The 20480-nt window shown below is 38.3% G+C and overlaps 2 protein-coding genes across 6 annotated transcripts in view; both read right to left on the bottom strand.

The window, feature by feature from the left end:
* DYNC1LI2 (dynein cytoplasmic 1 light intermediate chain 2) overlaps positions 1 to 10830 on the bottom strand; it is a 55115-nt gene extending 44285 nt beyond the window's left edge. Inside the window, exons 1-4 of the mRNA XM_003758388.4 lie at positions 10575 to 10830; positions 9806 to 9879; positions 8102 to 8218; positions 2330 to 2560 (exon numbers count right to left, since the gene is read on the bottom strand). Of these exons, the coding sequence (XP_003758436.1) occupies positions 2330 to 2560; positions 8102 to 8218; positions 9806 to 9879; positions 10575 to 10681 (529 nt within the window). The 5' untranslated portion in view covers positions 10682 to 10830. The remainder of the gene's footprint in view (positions 1 to 2329; positions 2561 to 8101; positions 8219 to 9805; positions 9880 to 10574) is intronic.
* An 8562-nt stretch (positions 10831 to 19392) lies between these two features.
* The window catches only part of TERB1 (telomere repeat binding bouquet formation protein 1), a 46451-nt gene continuing 45363 nt past the window's right edge, over positions 19393 to 20480 (bottom strand). For all 5 annotated transcript variants that reach the window (XM_012540291.3, XM_031950326.1, XM_031950325.1 and 2 more), the window contains one exon: positions 19393 to 19445. The gene's annotated coding sequence lies outside the window, so the exon portion shown is untranslated. The remainder of the gene's footprint in view (positions 19446 to 20480) is intronic.

The following is a 20480-nucleotide window of genomic DNA, read 5'->3' as shown; positions in this document are numbered from 1 at the left end:
ATTTCAAAAGATACTGCCTGGTCCTCATGCATTGAGCTAATTAGGCAATGTTCTACCCAAATGTACAATTGAGAAGGAAAGGAATCTTTAAAGTAAATACTATCTTTCAATTACTTTTCTTTAAAAATAGAAAAGCACAGGATGAATAATGAAGATACTACAGGATAATTCTACATATGGACTAATCTCACTACTGAGATTAAACAGCCAGCTGATAAAATTAAAGCTTCTCCTGGGAAAACATCTAACTTAAATCTTTTAAAGTTGAGGGAACTGAGACTCAGAGAGGTGAAGTAATTTATTTAAGACTGTATAGGTGTATAGTCCTCTTTAGCCTGAAATAACCACTTTATTGAAACTTAAGACTAATAGACACTTTAGCACACAGGCAAAGAACTTGTCATCCCAAATGTATAATACATTGGGGGTAGAAAAGAGAACAAAGATTAACTAGAATTAGAATAAATTTGTAGCACTGAACAGACAACTCCCCTCCCCCCCAACATTATGCCCATAGTAGCATGTCAGCAATGAAGATCACTTAATTTGATCCAGTTATTTTGCAGAGGAAGAAACCAAGCCCAATGTCACAGGGCTAGGGCTCAAATCTAGGTTTCCTAATTCTTACTTTGGGGTTCTTGCTGCCCAAGATCTAGGTTATTTTAAAAAACAAAATAAATCCAAAAATGAAACATTTTTGAGATGTTACCACACTGTGAAAATGAACTCAGAATAAATAATCTGTCACAAAAAATCAACTTACTTCTCTACATACCATACTGTAAGTAGTGTGCTTTAGTGTGTCTAATTCTGGGGGAAATTCTCATTGTTTGTAAAGGTCAACCTGATACTGGCTAACTAGAATGCATAGCAGTCAATGCAGCAAATACAGCGGGGAAAAAAACAAGACAATTTGAAAGGATCAACTATAAAGCTCCCACTGTCTATGAAATATTTGGAACTGACATGTGACAGAAGGCACAGGCAAAATGAAGAGTGTGATAGGAAGACATGGGATGTGGAATTTGATTTGAAAAGCAAACCTAAGATGCGGGAAGACCATCATTTCTGAGTGTCGTTATAATGCACGAGTTAGCAATGTGAGGATACTGTACAGCAAGCCCAAAAGGGCCCTCATTAATTCACTGGAGTGATGTCATACTGTGGAAATAAGCCAGTTTGAGCAGAGCCAACCCTTGTCAAAGACTGTTGCTGCTGCCGCGGCCACTCCCACTCTTCTGGCAAGTGATCAGATGCTCATGTAACTGCACAGAAGCAAGGGAGAGGAAAAACAATCTTCTGAACCACATATATTTTAGAACAAAAAACAATCCCACCCTCCCAAACTTCCTTCAAATTTGAAAATCAAGTCCTTCACTTTAAAAAAACCCATTTTTTAATAAACATAATACAGCCTACCATTTAACAATAGAAAATGGACCCTTAAATACTCTAATTTTTAAATTCAGCACTTCTTGGATTCAGAAACAAATCACTCTAGCATTGCTTTTGTTTGAATTCCTTGGTAATTTTTAATTCCTTAATTAACTTTAATTTTATTGTCCTGCAGGTTAATGAAAGAAACTAGCTTTCCTCCTGCCAAACAACGAAGCTCCTAAAGAGAGCTTCAGGTTGTACAGACCACACTAGAACCCATGGACTCAAAGACTATCAGAACTATGGGGAACCTTAACAATCACTTTGCCTAGAGATCATCCTTACTTTATAGGAGAGGGAAAAAAGTTCCTTGAAGGGAAGTGACTACCCTAAGGCCATAAGCGACTATATGTGTTAGTGTTGAGACTTGGACCCAAGCTTTCTAAATTTGGGACGAGAGCTGTTCCCACACAAACTGGGCCTGTTAAAGAGTCTGGAGGCCACACATGCTAACAATATAAAGACCTACAGATCAAATCATGTTTAGATAAAGTCTTATTGTACATTCTTCCTTTTGAAAATCACACACACGCAAAAAAAAAAAAAAAAAAAGGCCTTAACCTCCAGGTCAATGAGGAAAGCAAGTAATACCAACAAAACTCAATTCATACAGAGAGAGATCACCTGGGAATATGAGAGCTTTGACAATGTTCTGAGATCCTAAACTGAGAAGGGCTGAGCTCTCTCAAAGAGCATCTTCATAGAAGAGAATGTAATCATTCATTCAACATTTATGAAGCACATTCTCTCTGCTTACTTCTTCAAAGAGAGGATCCCAAGTGTCCAAAATATTATCCACCTACTAAAATGAGGGGGCAGGTGCCATTCAAAGGATCTACAATGAAAACAGGCCCACAATTACACTCTAATTAAGAAAATGCACCGTTCTTACACTTTTGCTCCATGTCTCTCATTTCTTCTGGAGGGATTTTCATTTTATCAATGTGTTCCCGCAAAACACTGGCCCATTTCTGTAAAGATTCCATAACAGTCCAAGGCCTAGACATATCTGCTACAAAGATGACTAGAGTCTCTTGCAGGGTTTCTGCAGAAACAGCAAACTTCAATAAGCCTTTATGGTACAAATCTCCATCCAGTATCCATACATTGCAACGTGTGTGATCTGTAAGAGAAAAATATAGCCAGTCAATGTGCTGTTACTATAATTGCATCTTAGAAAAACATCAGTAGTTAGGCCAAAGTCAAAATTAAAAGACATGATAACTAGAAATACTTTAGTTACAAGGAAAATGTAACCCAGTATCATATGTACATAATCTACTTCATCCCTTAAAAGGGGGGATAAAACAGGATAGTTCTAAATATTCTCAAAATGACCCGAAGTGTGTTAATTTGAAAAAAAATATTAAGCTGTTCACTGCTTTTATTGGAAATTAAGGCTTTGTTACAAAGGATGGCTGTATTTGGAAATAAATATGATATAAAAGCAAAAGACATCAAGAAAAAAAAAAAAGGAGGATGTATTTCTTCTTTTCAAAACTAAAAGGTAGAAGTTGAGGAATGAGATTTCAAATGTTGATTCATGGAAGGTCGAACAATTTTATACATTACTTTAGTTGATATTCAGAAAAGTCCTGTTAAGGAATTAGTAGAAGCAGGTCTGTTTTACAGACAAGGAAACTGATTCTCAGGGTCTTTCAATGCCAGAACACAAGATCATCAGAAATGATTTGCTAGCATTTGCCAATAGTGCTATTTTAAAAATAAAATAAAATTTAAGACTTCCACATTAACATAAAAAAAATTCACAATTATGGAGTATTTTAGAAAGTGCTTTCACTAAACATTATTTTATTTGACCTTTAACTCAATTTTGGGGCTTGTGATTTAATTTTTAGATAAAGATGCTAGGATAATGAGGAGGTAAGAAATTCTTTGGTATGAAGTGTCAAGATGCATAGATTGCATCCTCCTTTCCTAAGACAGGAGCTTCTGAGGACAGGTGTCTATTTTCATCATTCTATTTTCAGTGTTTGCATAAAATGGGCATTTATTATTTTCTGAACGGAAACAGGCACTCTTGTTCCACTCAGTGCTACCCCCTCCTCCCCACCAGTGTTTCAACCATCTCTACCTCTCTCATACATCATTTTAAGTTTGTAAATCTTAGGACATTAAAAATGCTAGCCACAATAATTACTGTTACTAATGGCAATGTCAGGCCAAGTGGATAGACCTATGGCTTGTTTCTTACATATCCATTCCTTCAGTCCCTGTGACATTGCTTTTCTTCTTCTTCACCTCAGATCCCTTCAGGGCCCAGCTCAAATATAACCTATATCTGCCCAAGGTGTTTCCTTGTGTCTTCTCCTTCCTCTCTGCCATATAGTCGTCTCCATACCCCTTTCTTCATCCCAGAATATTTTGTGTTTATTTGCTATTTTTCACTGGACATGTTTACTTTCAGTTAAAATATAAGCACTCTGGGAAAAGGACTGCTTTATTTTTGCTTTTATATACTTAGTAACTAGTACAATGCCAGGCATAGAGAAAGTATCAAATGTTTTGCAAACCAAATTACATTAAGCAATCAGTTTTAGTACACACATCCATAAATACTTTTGGTGAGAAATGGAACCAATCTTTCCAAATTTATCAGGTTTTTTTTGTTGTTGTTGTTGTTCTTTTGGAGACTAACAGTTCTCAAGACATCCCAATCACTTTCAAACTCACACATTTTATGCCAAAACCATTTCACTATATGCCTATATCACTAAAGCAAAAAAATAAAATAAAATAAAATAAAATAAAGAAAAATGAGATTCAACTTTAGTCAGAAAAGTATTTCAAATAAAAATAAATTGACCGCAAATTGCATATCTCAACAAAATCTAAATTAAACATTTATTATAACTCACATTTATACTGGCTAATGCTTTTAAAAAGTCTTTTCTTCCAACAACCTATATGGTAGGTAGTGGAAATTATCATCTCCATTTTACAGCTGAGGAAAATAAAGCTCAAGGAAGGAAAAAGATTTGCCCACTGATGGAATTGCTGGTGAAGTCACCAGGTTGTCTACAAAATTAACTATTATAGTAACCTCAATGAAATCTGAATGAAGTTATTAAATTACTTCTATTATAGGAAAAAGGAGTGCTTATCCAAGATACTAGTAAAGTAGACTGAATTCCAATCCCTATTAACTCACTATGTGACTTAGGGGTAGGTCACCTAACCTCTATATAAAATGGAAACAAAACTTAAATTAGCCTCCCTCACAGGACTCAAGTGAGGATAAAATGATGAAATCCATGTAAAAGCTTTTTGCAGTCATAAAATCTTAAAAACTATAAACAATGTCAAGAGGACATGAAAATGCTTAGGCATGAAATAAACTTTTGACTATTTCATAAGGAAAATTATATCCATGCTATTTGAGAAATAAAAAAAAAAAAAAGATAAGACATGAAAAGCAAGATATAAAGTTTTCATTTGTTCAAAGGCCGTCCTGTCTTCTCTGTGGCTGAAATATAGCTGTCTGTCATGTTCTATAAAGAATCTCTAAAAGAAGGCAAACAAATCTGTTCTTGCTTCTTACAGGCAAGGAGATTCTGAAAGGACTTTAGCACTGAAGTCAAGGCAACAACCCCCGACATTCCAATTTATGTGTTCAAATGGGAAATTTAAAGCATATTGAAGGAAACTAAAAAATTCAAAGATGCAAGTGACAAAAATAGACACTGATTTAAAAAAAAAAAAAAACATTAAAAAAGTAAAGGGAATGTGATATAGTAGAAAGAGAACTGGAAGCAGAAAGTCTAGATTCAAATCCAGTCTCTGAGGTAATGGCTGCTTGCAGCTGCTTAGACGTTTCAGGCACGTTTGACTTTGGGACCCCTTTTGGAGCTTTCTTGACAAAGATATTAGAGTAGTTAGCCATTTTCCTGGCCAGCTCATTTTACAGATGAGAAACTGAGGTCAACCTAGTTGAATGATGTGCCCAGAGTCACACAGTTATTAAGTGGACAAATTTGAATTCAAGATGAGTGTTGCAGACTCCAGACCCAGAGCTCTATCCTTCAGGGGTCCTCAAACCCGCAGGCCAGATGCGGCAGCTGAGGACATTTATCCACCTCACCCAGGGCTATGAAGTTTATTTAAAGGCCCACAAAACAAAGACTTTGTTTTTACTATAGTCTGGCCCTCCAACAGTCTGAGGGACAGTGAACTGGCCCTCTATTTAAAAAGTTTGAGGATCCCTACCCTACATCATCTAATTGCAACTAGCTGGCTGTTTAACTTAGTCTAATCGCTTCATCTCTAACTTAAAAGACCACTGAGGCCAATCTCTAACTTCTTTTTTTCAAATGAGGAAACTGAGGTCTAAAGAAGTAAAGTGGTATGACAACATGCATTCTATTTTATATCAACCTTCCTAAAATTTTAAATGGTACTGGGCAAGATTTTATTATTCCTTTGTCAACATAACTCAATTTAAAAAGTATTCCTTTTTATGGCAGCCTCTACATTTAGAGGATCCTTCCTACAAAAAAATTGAAAATAACATTTATTCATTTAAAAGTCAAAATTCTATTACTGTTCTGTAAGAAATGACCAACAGGATGATTTCAGAAAGGCCTGGAGAGACTTACACGAACTGATGCTGAGTGAAATGAGCAGGACCAGGAGATCATTATATACTTCAAACAATACTAGATGATGACCAGTTCTGATGGATCAGGCCATCCTCAGCAACGAGATCAACCAAATCATTTCTAATGGAGCAGTAATGAACTGAACTAGCTATGCCCAGAAAAAGAACTCTGGGAGATGACTAAAAACCATTACATTGAATTCCCAATCCCTATATTTATGCACACCTGCATTTTTGATTTCCTTCACAAGCTAATTGTACAATAATTCAGAGTCTGATTCTTTTTGTACAGCAAAATAATGTTTTGGTCATGTATACTTATTATGTATCTAATTTATATTTTAATATATTTAACATCTACTGGTCATCCTGCCATTTAGGGGGGGGGGGGGGGGGGGGGGTAAGAGGTGAAAAATTGGAACAAGAGGTTTGGCAATTGTTAATGCTGTAAAGTTACCCATGTATATATCCTGTAAATAAAAGGCTATTAAAAAAAAAAAAAAAAAAGTCAAAATTCTAATCATAGTAAACATAGAAAGCAGGGAATGGATTTTATGATTAAACTCCAGTTAATCTAGAACTACAGAATTTAAAATGGTGTTAATAGCTGCACATATATACTATCAGTAATCCAATAAATTAATGTTGGAAAAGAGGATTAAAAAAAGCTTTTTAAAAACTCCTAATATATTATTTCAGGTGTTCCTTCACAGGAAAATTACAGGCTACCAGACCAAGGTATCAAGATACACTTCTGAAAAGATCCCATCTATATCTGAACTTAAGTTTTTTGGGTTTTTTTAATAGCTTTTTATATACAGAACACATGCATGGGTAATTTTTCAACATTGATCCTTGCAAAAACTTCTGTTTCAACTTTTCCCCTTCTTCCCTCCACCCCGTGCCCAGATGGTAGGTAGTCCCATACATGTTAAATGTTAAATGAACTTAAGTTTTAATTTCTATTATTAAATAAAAGTCTGCAAACATAGGCAGATGTATTTTGTTTTTTATAATATTTTTTCAAAGGACAGAAGGAGCACTATTTAAAATAAATTGAATTCTCTCCCTCACAGTCTATACTGCAAGCCAAATGCATTACTTTGGTATTTTTAATCCTACCCTCACACTTTCCCATCTTTATACATTGGCTCACATTATGCCCCCACAACTGGAAGAGCCCTTCATTCCCCAAACAAATTCTACCTACTGAATTTCTATCTACCATTCAAGGCCCAGCTTAAATGCTACATTCTTTAGGTATCCTTTCATGGTTCCTCAAAATGGAAACGATCTCTTCTTCATGGGCTCCAAAGTCACCCAAAAGGGTGACTGCTCACACTATTTAGATAACTCCAATTTTTCTAGTGAGATGGGGGATCACCAGGCTTTCTTATCTGTCCCACTTCTATGCTCTCCTTGGCATTGTCATCTGACCTACTGTTATGTCCTAAGGATCCTGGATCTGCCATCTGACTCACTCTTAAACCTTTAGAATTCTTCATTTGCACCTGAACTCTCCTTTCCCCAAAGGTAAGTGGATAACTAGTGTTGAACAAAAGACTTAAGTTGAAGCCCTGGCTCAATGCATAGTGACCATGGGACTCTGGGCAAGTCACTTAACTTATCAGTGTTCTCAAATAGAAATGGGGCCCACTAAATCTAAATGGGGTCCTGTGGGATGCATACCGCCTTAGAAAACCATATATCAACAGGATCTACATTTTATTTTATTTTGTTCAATATTTTTCAATGACATTTTAATCTGATTTAGGCTGCCCTCAGGGGAATTATGGGTTGCATGTTTGATACTTCTAGGGAACTCTCTAAAACATGCTCATCTGTATTGGGAAAGTAAGTTTTCCCACAGGGAAGCTTCCTATACCAATGCAATAGCCAGGCCAGTCCCTAGTCTATTTTCCCACAATTAGAGTGCGAGTTCCTTGAAAATGACTTGCTTTTATTTGCATTCCCAGCCTTCAGAACAGCACTTGCACATACTGAGCACCTAAAATGCTTTATTTATGATAGGTTTGAGCAACTTACCATCTCTATCTTCATCATGAATGTTAAGATATAGATATTCTAAACCTCTTCCTTTTTTGCTGTGCTCTGCTCCTTGTAATTTAGCCAAGAGTGTTGTTTTTCCTGAACCATCTTCACCTATAAATAAGAAAAACTTAAGTATTCAGTACACAGAAACCATGCTGATATTCTGAAATAGATATAGCTTCCACATTGATACATATATTTTTATATAATAAAACCCTGTTAAAAAGTTAAATTCACAGCACAGAACTCAAACTTATGTTACAAATGTTATATTTTACCAGGACGTGATTTAGACATGGCAAAAATGTGACAAATAAGGAACTATAAAAATAACTGGAGTATAGGATATCATCAGAGAATTCTATAATCATAAAGGAGCTGGCCAATTGACAAAAAGTAGGACCTAAAGAACAGTTCATGTCCTCCACTGACATCTTCATATCAGCAAAGAATGAGGAAAGTCCTTCAGCATAAAGGGTAAACCCCCAACTCCATAGTGAACTCTCTTGAAAGAAACATTCACATTAATAACATCGCAGATTTATTTACGTATTTTAGACTTAAGAATTTTAAACTTAGAACATCAATGATTACAAGACCCAGCCTTTTACGCTTGCATATAAGAAAACTAAGGCTTGGGGAATGTGATTTGTAACATAAGGATACATACTATCTAACCAGAATGGAAGAAATGAGTTTAAAATCGCTTTCTGATTTCTAATTCAAATGCTCTTTTTTTTTACATCACACTGCTTCCTATACTCAAGTTATACCTAGTTCTCCATAGTAATGATCCAAGTTGTAACCCATTCTTTTACGTGAAAAATAGATGAATTTGACTCCATTTACAATTTGTAAACGAGGCAAATGAAGCCATCAAAGAACTACTTTGGGGTCAATCACTTACCAGCAAATATGTTAAGATGGACTATTACAAAGAAAACAGTTACAAGAGAAAATAAAATGACAACCTTAAAACTTTTAGTATTTAAATAATAAAGTCTGAGTGTGACAGTCAACCGTCATTAACAGAAAATTCAGTCTGTGGTAGGATAGAACACAACACTGGGTTTCAACTTTAGAGTATCTTCTTCACCAGCACTATGAAGGCTGGGAAACTAATGAAAATAATTATAGGGCTAAGCAAAACTACATGTCTCAAGCATACTCTATAATTATCTCCAATTTATCCTGTATATATCTGGTTGGAACATAGTTGTTTGCATGCTGTCTTCCCATTAAGAATGAACTACTTAAGAGCCGAGGACGGTTTGTTTTGTTTTTGTTTGGTTGTGGCTTTTTTTTTTGCCTTGCTTGCAGGTACTTAACCAACTGATTGCTGAATAGAGCCGACTCACTTTGTTACTCCTCTCCTGACTTTAGTGACCAGACCAGAAAATCAGAGTATTTAAAATACACCCCCCAAAAAGGCAACTGCAAAAACGCGGAATGAAGTGGGGGAGGGGAGGAGAAGGGGAAGTAGGGTCAGCTTAAAACCTAACCATATTAAATCAGCTAAAACAGGGAAGTTCCAAAGTCTAACAATAAACACGTGGGGCAATGTCACAAAAGCCCAGTGGGTTCTTAGCGCTTCCTTTTCGGCCAAATTCAACTCCTCAGATGTTCTCCAGTTTTCCAGGGCTGCCTCCCGGCGGGACCTCGGCCAGCCTTTCCCAGCCCTGGTGAGACAGCACTTACCAAAGACGAGGATGTTTTTCCCTGCTGGTAACTTGGACCTGGACCGGGTGGACACCTCGCTCAGGATGGAGGACCTGCGGCAGACGGGGCACAGCGGTCAGCCTCTGCCCTCCCTCTCCCCAGGCCTTGCCCCGGACCCCAAAGTCTCTGGGACCCCCCGATGTGGGGGCGGGGCGGGCAGAGGGGATGCGGCAATCCCTGGCTTTGCTCGCCGTGTCGCCCTGGGAACACCCACTCTGGGCACCTCGCGAGGAAAAAGTGGGAGAGTGCCCCATGCTTCTGCTAACACCGGGGGGGGGGGGGGGGGGGTAGGAGAAAAGGTGCAAAGGCTGATCTTGGGAACTCGAAGACGGGGGGCACGGAGCAAGCGTCTGAGCGCGAGCGCCAGTGTTTCTCGCAAAGAGGTTTGCAAACGTGTCCCTCTGGGGCTCACAACAGCTCTAGGAAGGAGGGGCTACCGCCATCCCCACTTCGCAGATGGGAACAAGCGAGGCGAGCCGGGGCAAGGGACTCGCGCGGGGTCACACCACCGCTGTCAGCGACGGGACCGGACCGCCAGCCTTCCCGACTCCGGGAGGGAGAAACAGGACCAACAGAGAAGTGCAAAGGGGGCCCAGGGCCCCGGCCCCTCAGCGCGGAGCCGGGGGACGCGGGCGGAGGCTGCTCCACCATCCCGGCTGGATCTGCTGCCCCGCCCCGCCCGGCCCCGGCCCCGGCGCCCCGGCCAGGTTCGGCCCCTCCTCACTCAGTCCGTCGCTCCTTCACTCACCACAGGTTCTGCCCCTCGTCCTCCTCGCTGGGCAAATCCCCGGCGCCCGGGGTCCCGTTTCCTTCGGGCCCCAACAGCAGCTTCTTCTCCACCCCCACCGGCGCCATCTTGCCAACTGCAGCCACAAAGAGGGCCTTCCCTCGGGCCCGCCGAGGACCCCGCGCCGGACGGGTGACCGCAGATAAGCCGGTTCTCAACACTGAATTACCTCACCCCTCTGCGGGCCGCCGTGGCCGCCGCCCTCTGCCAAATCAGCTGTCTGTCTAAACGTCCGCCTCCACGAACAGCCTGGCAAAACAAGTGAGGACAGTAGGGCGGGCGGCTTGCTGTCAGGCAGTGACGGAAACAGCTAAGCAGCCGAAGGCTTGCCTCTGTGACACCGCGAGGAGCCGCCCTGAGTCTGAGGAGCGCGGCAGCGCCCCCGCCAGGCCTGAAGGAGCACGGCAGCCACGACCTCCTGAGCCCTCGTCTGGTACCCGGCCAGGCTCCCTCATCCTGGCAGAGCATCCTTCAATCCCAGGGCCTTCCGTGACCGCGCAAAGTCAGCCACAGGGTGCCGGGGCTCGCAAGGGACTTGGGATAACATATTGTTCCCAGAATTCAGAGCTCAGAGGGATCTAAGAGAACAGATCATCCAAAACCCTTCATTTTTGCAAATGGGGAAACAAGTCCAGGAGCAGTGAAAGGGACGAACCCAGGAGCTGGAAAGGGCCAGGCCCAGGAAAGGGGGAAGGACTTACTCAGTATCACAAGGGGCCAGTGAGAAAGCCAAGAATAGCTTTGTTCAAATCATCTGACTCAAAATCCAGGGCTCTTTGTGTAAGGAGTAAAGATAATTGGGGTCCCTGATTAATTTGATGAGTTCTTCAATCAACCCACTAGTGACATTTATATGGGGCTTTTTTAGACGTTTATTTTGCAAAGGGCTTTCAGTAAGTCATCTTGAGTTTCACAACAGCCAGTGAGGTAGATCCTGTGGGTGTGGTCATGCCTGTTTCACAAATGTGGATTAATTGCCTTCCTGTTCCGTTTGGGAGATGGCTTTCTCTGAAACTCCAGGTCTACTATCAGATTCTCTACTGCCTGCAAGACAGGCCACATTATCGGGAGATCCTCCTTTGAGTCTGCTGTCCTGTCCTGTCCCTCCCAATTACTGTGACTGCATTCTTAGCTTCCCATGGGCTGGCTTCTGACCTCACCCTTTGGCCAACAACTCTCTCCAAAGTTGCCCGAAATCTCTGGATTGCCAGATCGAATGACCTTTTCTCAATCCTTATCCTTCTTGGCCTCTCTGCAACTTTTGGCATTGTCACTCACCCTTTTTTCACTCTTGCTTTTTGTGATGCTGCTCTCTCCTAGTTTTCCTTCTCTTTGCCTTTCCTTCTTGATCACCTTTGCTGGATCACCCTTGTTTGCCAAGGGTATCTCACAAGGTTAATTTGTCTTCTCCCTCTGTACTTGGTGATCCTGTCCGTTCCTGCAGATTCAAATGATCCCCAAATCTTCTCATCTAGCCTGTCATTTTTGACTACTCAACTCTTAATTCTCACCTCCTTCCCCCCCACAACACCATATATAATCTGTTGCAAAATACTGTCGATTTTACCTTTAATATTTCTTGTATATGTCTCCTCTTCTTTGCCACTGCTTTAATGTCTGATGTACTCTTCAACTCATACCTGGACTATTGCAATAGCCTGCTATCTCCCCATTTTCATCTGTCAGCAACTCAGCTGACACAGTGATCTTCACTAAGTCCAGGTTTGATCATGTCACACAGCACCACCCCTCAATAAACTCCAATGGCTTTAAGTCAATCCTGGATTATAAAATCTTCTGTTTGGCCATCAAAGTCCTTTATAATCTGTCCCACTCTTATCTTTTCAATCTCCTTGAGCTTTTCACTGCCTTTCCACCCAATATTGTTCAAGTCAATTGACATTGGCCTCCTTGCTATTCCTAAAATAAAGACATCCCACCTCCTGATTCTGGGCATTTTCTCTAGCTATCTCCCTTGTCTCAAGTGTTTACCTTTCTCCACTCTGTCTCCAGGCTTCCTTAGTTTCTTTTAAGTTCCAGCCAAAATTTCATTTTCTATAGGAAGCCTTTTTTTTTTTTTTTTAATAAACATTCTGGTATCTGTTTGTTTTTTTTTTTAATTTTTTTCTTTTCTTTTCTTTTCTTTTTTTAATTTAATAGCCTTTTATTTACAGGTTAAATGCATGGGTAACTTTACAGCATTAACAATTGCCAAACCTCTTGTTCCAATTTTTCACTCTTACCCCCCACCCTCTCCCCTAGATGGCAGGATGACCAGTAGATATTAAATACATTAAAATATAAATTAGATACACAATAAGTATACATGACCAAAATGTTATTTTGCTGTATAAAAAGAATCAGACTCTGAAATATTGTACAATTAGCTTGTGAAGGAAATCAAAAATGCAGGTGGGCATAAATATAGGGATTGGGAATTCAATGTAATGGTTTTTAGTCATCACCCAGAGTTCTTTCTCTGGGCGTAGCTGGTTCAGTTCATTACTGCTCCATTAGAAATGATTTGGTTGATCTCGTTGCTGAGGATGGCCTGGTCCATCAGAACTGGTCATCATATAGTATTGTTGTTGAAGTATATAATGATCTCCTGGTTCTGCTCATTTCACTCAGCATCAGTTCGTGTAAGTCTCTCCAGGCCTTTCTGAAATCATCCTGTTGGTCATTTCTTACAGAACAGTAAAGGAAGCCTCTTTTGATTCATTTAATTCTAGTGCCTTTTGTGTATGTATACTGCTTGATTGAACATTGACACCTCCATTAAATTGTGAGTTCCACAAAGACAGAGACTTTTACTTTTCTTTGCATTCTCAGCACTTAGCATAATATCTGGCATATAGTAGGCAGTTAATATGTTTATTTTAGAGCAGTTGGGTGGGTGAAGTGGATGGAGTGCCAGGCCTGGAGTCAAGAGGACTCATCTTCCTAAGTTCAAATCCGGCCTGATACATATTAGCTACATGGCCCTCCCCAAGTCACTTAACTCTGCCTTAGTTTTCTCATCTGTAAAATGAGCTGGAAAAGGAAATGACAAACCACTTCAGTCTTTTTGCCAAGAAAACCCCAGATCGGGTCACAAAGAGTTGAATACAATTGAAAATGACTGAAAAACATGACGTACATTATTGCACAGCTAGTAGAGAAAGATATGGGGTGAGAACTTTGGTTTCCTGATTCCTGATTTTCAACTTCTCAAAATGCCTCTTCAAGGACACCATTCTATATTTAGGCAAATAATACATCTAATCATGTCAACTACTAGCTTTCCTATTAATTATTTCAAGGGAAGGAGATAGCATTCTATTTATTTAAAACAAAACATTTACCCCATCTTACCTATAAGCCAGAGCTCTATGTATAGCTGGTATTATGGATAGAGGGATAGAACACTATTTCTCTTATAATAATGACCTCTCTTGTAAGTTTCAATCGTAACATGATCTGGTTAAAAACCAGTTTTTCCATGGCTCTCCATTACTTAAATGACATAGAACTTTCAGCCTTGCCTTCAAGGCCTTGATCTGAAATGATATTTATTCTTTTATCCTATACTTTTCTTCTCTACATATTTCACCCTCTAAGGAACTAGGATTACCCTGTTACCTGAGGCTTTTCTGAACTCTGGGAAAGGGAAACCCTGAGTTTTAAATACAACCAGTACTTTTTCCATCTGAAATGCCTTAATTTTTCATTTTCTACCCATACCACATAGGGTTGGTGGAATAAGGTACTCTAAAAATTTTAACTTGCTATGTAAGTGTAAGATAATTATTATATTGAAATACTATCTATCCTTCAAACTCTAGGTCAAAATGCCACCTCTCCACTTGCTAATAGCTATTTAGTCAAGATTTATTCCTCTAATTGAAGGGCATAGGAGACAGAACAGACTGGTTTTAGAAGTAGTGTTAATGAGGGACATAAAATGCTGTTTATGTAAGTAAAAGAATTCACATTCCTGGTATGTTTTCAGGTAGCGACATTTTCTCCTTTCACCCTGCTTTAAAACAACAATCAAAAAAAATTTAACTTAGTATATTAAAGTTAAGGCCTTAAGAAGGGAAAATACCTGTTTTATTATTATTTCTAAAATCACGTTTTCAAACCTATATCTGTATCAACAGATATAGCAAAATATCTACACATATATACTCAAAACTAATATTTCTTGTTTTCCAGAAAAAAGTATTAATATAAATACTAAATATATATAAATAAATACTATAAATATTAAATAAATATTAATATACCTATAAAAAATTCTCCTCTAATACTGTCAATCTTGATTATCTGTGTAAGTAAGCTAGGACTAAAAGCACATTTCCCCCCAGTTATGAATTAATGATTATGTAATGGAGGACTAATCAAGGACAGACCAGTCCCTGATGGAGATATTTGATAAGTTTGTCTTTGAGCATACCTAATGAAGGAATCTGCTCCTCTGAACAACAGTTGAAAGTCTGTAACAGTTTATCTTCCATTCTTAAATACAGTGAAAGAGGAAAGAAGAGTGAATCTGAGTTCCAGCTTAGCAGCCAATCAAAAATGTTCCCATCTTTGACACTCAGTAAATAGACCAAAAAATGTACCTGAGATACCTGTACATGCTCCCAAGTCAAAAACAAGGTTCTCCGTTACACATTCCTGGAGACAGACTTATCCTGTCCACAAAGGGGACTGCATTAAGCAAACACATTGCAAAAATAGTCTTGAGGATGGGGTTTCATGCTTCTTGGGAGTATGCAGGTGACCCTGGTCTCAAAGTCTCTAGACTTTCCTACATCTATTGAAGGCACCATCATCCTCCCCATCTCCCAGGTGCATCATCTTGACATTTTTCTTGCATCCTTATGCTCCCCTAACCAACCAAATCTTCCCATTTTTGCCTTCACAACATTTTTCACATCTGAACCTCTCTCTATTCACACACCTTAGTTCAGACTTGAATCACTTTGCCCAAGTGGTCTCCTGCCTTAATGCTTTCTCCTCTGCAGTTTACCCTACACGTTGCTACAAAAGCAATTTTCCTTAAGTGCAGCTTTGAATATGTGACTCTTCACTCAACTCTAATGCTTTTCTATTGCCTCTAGGGAAGAAAAAAATAAACTCCTTTGTTTAACTCATAAAGCTCTAAACAGCTTGGTCTCATTTTATTTTTCTATCCTTATTGGATATTATTTTCACTTACATCCAGTAAGCCATCCTGACCACCATTTGAATGTAACAATTTCCACTCCATAGATGTTGGTGTAATGGGGGAGACAAGTACATTTAAACATGACAGAAGGATTCCACTTTGCTGGAATGCACACCTTCCATATTCAGAGTCTTTCTCTTCCTCTAATATCCACATCAAGCACCATCTTCTGCAGGAGGCCTTTATTGATCACCCAACTGTTAGTGATTTCCTTATCAATATTTAACTATTTTGCATATATTTGTAAACTTTATATTGATGCACTATCATGTTTAAATGTACTTGTCTCCTCCATCACACTAACTTCTCTGGAGTAGAAATTGTTTCATTCTTAAGTCCTCAGTACATGGTAGGCAATAGATAAATGCATGTGGATTGATTGAAGAGTTGATGGGTTACCATTAAAGACAAGTTCAAGGAGGTACTACCAAGTTGAGAAAGCTTCACTGTCATAGTTGCTTCCTGACTTTTGACAAATCACTTTTTCTGGGCTTTGGGTTCCTGGAAAGTGTAAAATGGAAAATAGTCATAGGATTTTAGAGTTGGAAAAGAATTTAGATCTCATACAATCTAATCTCTGAAAGAATTTAGATCTCATGCAAACTAATTCTCTTATTTATAGATGAATCAGATTCAGAGAAGGTGAGTTATTTGACTATCATCTCATAATCAATAAATCTCTCAGCATGTACTATGTATCAGGCACTGTGCTAAGTGTTAGAAATACAAAGAAAGACAAAAGATAGTCCCTGTTCTTGAGGAGTATGATCATAATAGTGAAATTAATATGATAGCAAATTTATTCAAATACGAGGCAATTCATTTTAAAAACGTGTAGTGGTATCTCTTGTTTTTATATTATCTGTTCTGAATACATTCCCCATATTGTACCATCCTAAACATCGTCCCTCATAACAACAATAGTGGCAAGGGGCATGCTGTGGGAGAGCCTAAGTCAAGTCCAGAATCACTTATTAAGTGCTTACTATGTGGTAGGTACTATTTTAATACACTATGGCAATACAAATATAAGTATAAAGATGGTTCCTGATTACAAGGGACTTATATTATACTCTCGGTAGGGGAAATAACAATGAAAAGGAAGTTGAAAAGCCGCGAGGGTCTGGTAGTCAAAATCCAGATAGAAGTGCATTTGGGAGAGTAAAGAAGATATGGCTGATGTGGATGTCTCCTTAAAATGGAGATTTTAGGAGGAACCATTAATTAAGCCCTGCAGTAGAAGGCATATTCAATGGGAAAATTAAAGGAGTGAAGCAAATTTCAAGGGTAAAGAGGTTTAAGGGGCATGTAGAAAAAAATCTGGGATTTAGGAGTATCACCTGGAAAGGAATGAAGGTTTACCAAGTCTGGGTCCTTTCTAGTGAACCATCCCTTGCTGAGCATCATATACTCACTACCAATGCTGTGTAGTGGATCCTTTATTTGAGGATATATAAAAGATGATTGTAGAATGAGTCAGGAAAAGATTTCCCCCAACCCCCATGTAGGTTGTATGAGGTAACACTGTTCCCTCTTTTGAAGTAACCTCTTTGCTGGGACACAGAAAACACCAGCCGTCTCTTAAATTTCAAGCACTAGAGAAGGAAAGAGGCCCGTCTAATTCTCCCCCTCAGCAATGGTAACTGCCCTCAAAAAGCATCAACAATATTCTAAGAAGGCCTAAGACAGAACAAGACTTGGCTTTAGTTCCCGGCTATCTCTTTTGGTCTGTGTCTTTTCCTGAACACTAGTGGTCATAGTGATCCCAAGAGGATCATTTACATAATGTTGGCAGTTGAATGCCAAACAGATAATTTTTTGCAACACATTCTTGGGAGCAATGACTACTTCTAGGATGTAAGGGCCAAGAAAGCTCAAGAAAACAGATCCTGAAAGTTTTTAGATGGTACTTATCAGATGTAAATGTGAAATGGCTATTCAGTTCCACAATTTTGATCTTTCAGTAGAGTATGACAGAAGTGATGAATTTTTGAGACATATTTGAAGTATTTGTTCATGTGCATTTGATTCTTTTGTATTTTAACCACTCCTTTTGTGATATAGAAGATAACATAACATTTATGTTGTCTCTACCAAGTATCTATTTTACAAAGAGGCTTTTTCTAGAAGAGGCTCTATTAATCTCTTTTAAGGAAGACCCTAAAAATTAACCATATCTAAGCTTTATTTTAAAAGCTTTCCCCTCCAAATTCTGGGATGGGAGCAATGAAATAAAGAATTCTAGAAAAATTTAATCCATTCTCTTAAGAATAAGGCTCCATTAGGACAGAATTTAGTAATGTGACTATAGAACTAAGGCCCCAGTAGATCAGTCAAATCAGGCAAGAAATCCATCAAATCTGATAGCATAGATAGTATTTTGTAGATATGTTATTGTTCAGTCATTCAGTTGTGTCCAACTTTCTGTGACCCTGTGGATCATACTGTCCATGATGTTTGCTTTTTAAAAAATTTTTAAAAGTATTTTATTTTTTCCAAATACATGTAAAAATAGTTTTTACATTCTTTTTTTTATTAAAGCTTTTTATTTTCAAAGCATATGCATGGATAATTTTCAACATTCACTGTTGCAAAACTTTGTGTTCCAAATTTTTCCCTCCCTTTCCCCAACCTACCTCCCCTAGATGGCAAGTGATCCAATATATATTAAATATGTGCAATTCTTCTATACATATTTCCATAATTTTCATGCTGCACAAGAAAAATATCAAAAAGGAAAAAAATGAGAAAGAAAACAAAATGCAAATAAACAAAAAGAGTGAAAATACTATGTTGTGATCTACAGTCAGCTCCTTTCCCTTTTTTATGATCTTTGTGGGACAAGACCCAGTAGACTCACTGCTGGATCAAAATATGTAGTTTGATAGCCCTGTGGGCATAGTTCCAAACTGCTCTCCATAATGGATGGTTCAGTTCACAACTCCACCAACTATGCATTAGTGTCCCAGTTTTCCCACATCCCTTCCAACATTTAACATTATTTTTTCTTGTCATCTTAGCATGGGGTTTTCTTAGCAAAGATATTAGAGTGGTTTGCCATTTCTTTTTCCACTGAATTAAGGCAAATAGAGGATAAGTGACTTGTCTACAGTCACTAGTAAATAAGACTAGATTTGAACTCAGGTCTTCCTGACTCCAAACCCAGCAGTCTATCCATTGAGGCTTTCTTAATCAATAGCCTCTACATAATTTATGCTCATAGTTACAAGTTCTTTGTTTGGAGATAAACAAAATAAATTCACTGTTTTAAAGAATGAAGAAACTGATAGAAAATGAGACTGAGAGAACTAGAAATGATAAAATTATAAAAGAGTAGCAGTTTCTAACTACATATTTAGACAGAGGCATAACGTTTTATCTAGTAAGCACTTAAAAGACTTTTCAAAGTTTAATTTAATTTATTTGGGAGGAAAAATATTTAAATTCTATCAGAGCCAGAAATATACATAGTATAGGCACATTCAATAACTACAACTGTTCAGCCTTTAAAAACTGAACTGGATCACAAAATTGGATTTCAGTGATTTCCCATCTTCTTTTTTCCACAAAAAAGATATCTTATTCTTCAGATAACTTTCTTTAAAATCTTCATTTCTCTGTAATCAATTGGAAATATATTTGTTAGTCTTTTATACAGTTTGTAGAATTTATGACTAATATTTAATGAGCAAGATGTACCCCAACATGGGAAGTTCCTTCCTGAAATGAAACCTGGCACTCTTAGTAATTCAAGGTCTGAATTATTACTCTCACATACGCTTAGTCAATAATTTGGAGAGTAGAAAACTATCTAACATTCCACATAGCACCATGGACCCAGCAGGAAACCAATATGAACTGAAATGGCTGAATGAATGTTGTCACAATGATCACTATGTAAAAACAGGTTACTCAAAAATTAAATTGTTTTGAAAATCTTTCTCAATTCAAGTAAACAATTAATAACAATCCTGTGAAATGGGTACTACAGAATACCATCCCCATTTTACAAATGAGAAAACAAGCTCATGGAGATTCAGTAACTTGCCCTTAGTCTCACCATTAGTTGTGTCAGGGTTGGATTTGAACCCAGATCTTCTTGACTCTGAGTTCAGAATCTTCTTCACTCCCCTATAGCTGGATCACAGTAGGTTATGCTAGCTCATTGCAAGCTCTGATGAGTACTGAATTAGAAAGATTCAACTACGGTGCCACTGACAAGACCAAGAACCCATGAAACATGCAAAAACTTTAAAATGGCTTTTGGTTCTTATGGTTCTTTTATGCTTTCATTAAAGACATAAACAACAGAAAAATAATTATTACAAATATTAACTGCTTAACTTTTGGCACTATAAATGAGATTTTTATCCAATGGTAGAAGAGTCATAAGTCTAAATTTTCACTATAAATATAACTAAAAGACCTAAAGATGTTCTTGTCACATAGTAAGATGTCTCACAATTTCTCCTCCAAAAGGTAGGTAAAAGAGCTAGTCTAAGTGGTTTCACTGTGGCCACAAAATCCACAAGAAACCTGGGACACTAGGTTACCTCCCCTGTAGTCTTCATGGTAAGTAAAAGACATATGATAATAACCAATATTAAGGAAATAACTGCAAGAAGGTAGAAAAGAGGCAGCCACTCAGATGA

The sequence above is a fragment of the Sarcophilus harrisii genome, chromosome 2, assembly GCF_902635505.1.
Source record: "Sarcophilus harrisii chromosome 2, mSarHar1.11, whole genome shotgun sequence".
In the NCBI taxonomy this organism is placed as follows: Eukaryota; Metazoa; Chordata; class Mammalia; order Dasyuromorphia; family Dasyuridae; genus Sarcophilus; species Sarcophilus harrisii.
The sequence above is the reverse complement of the archived record's forward strand: the minus strand, read 5'-3'. Positions and strand labels throughout refer to the sequence as shown.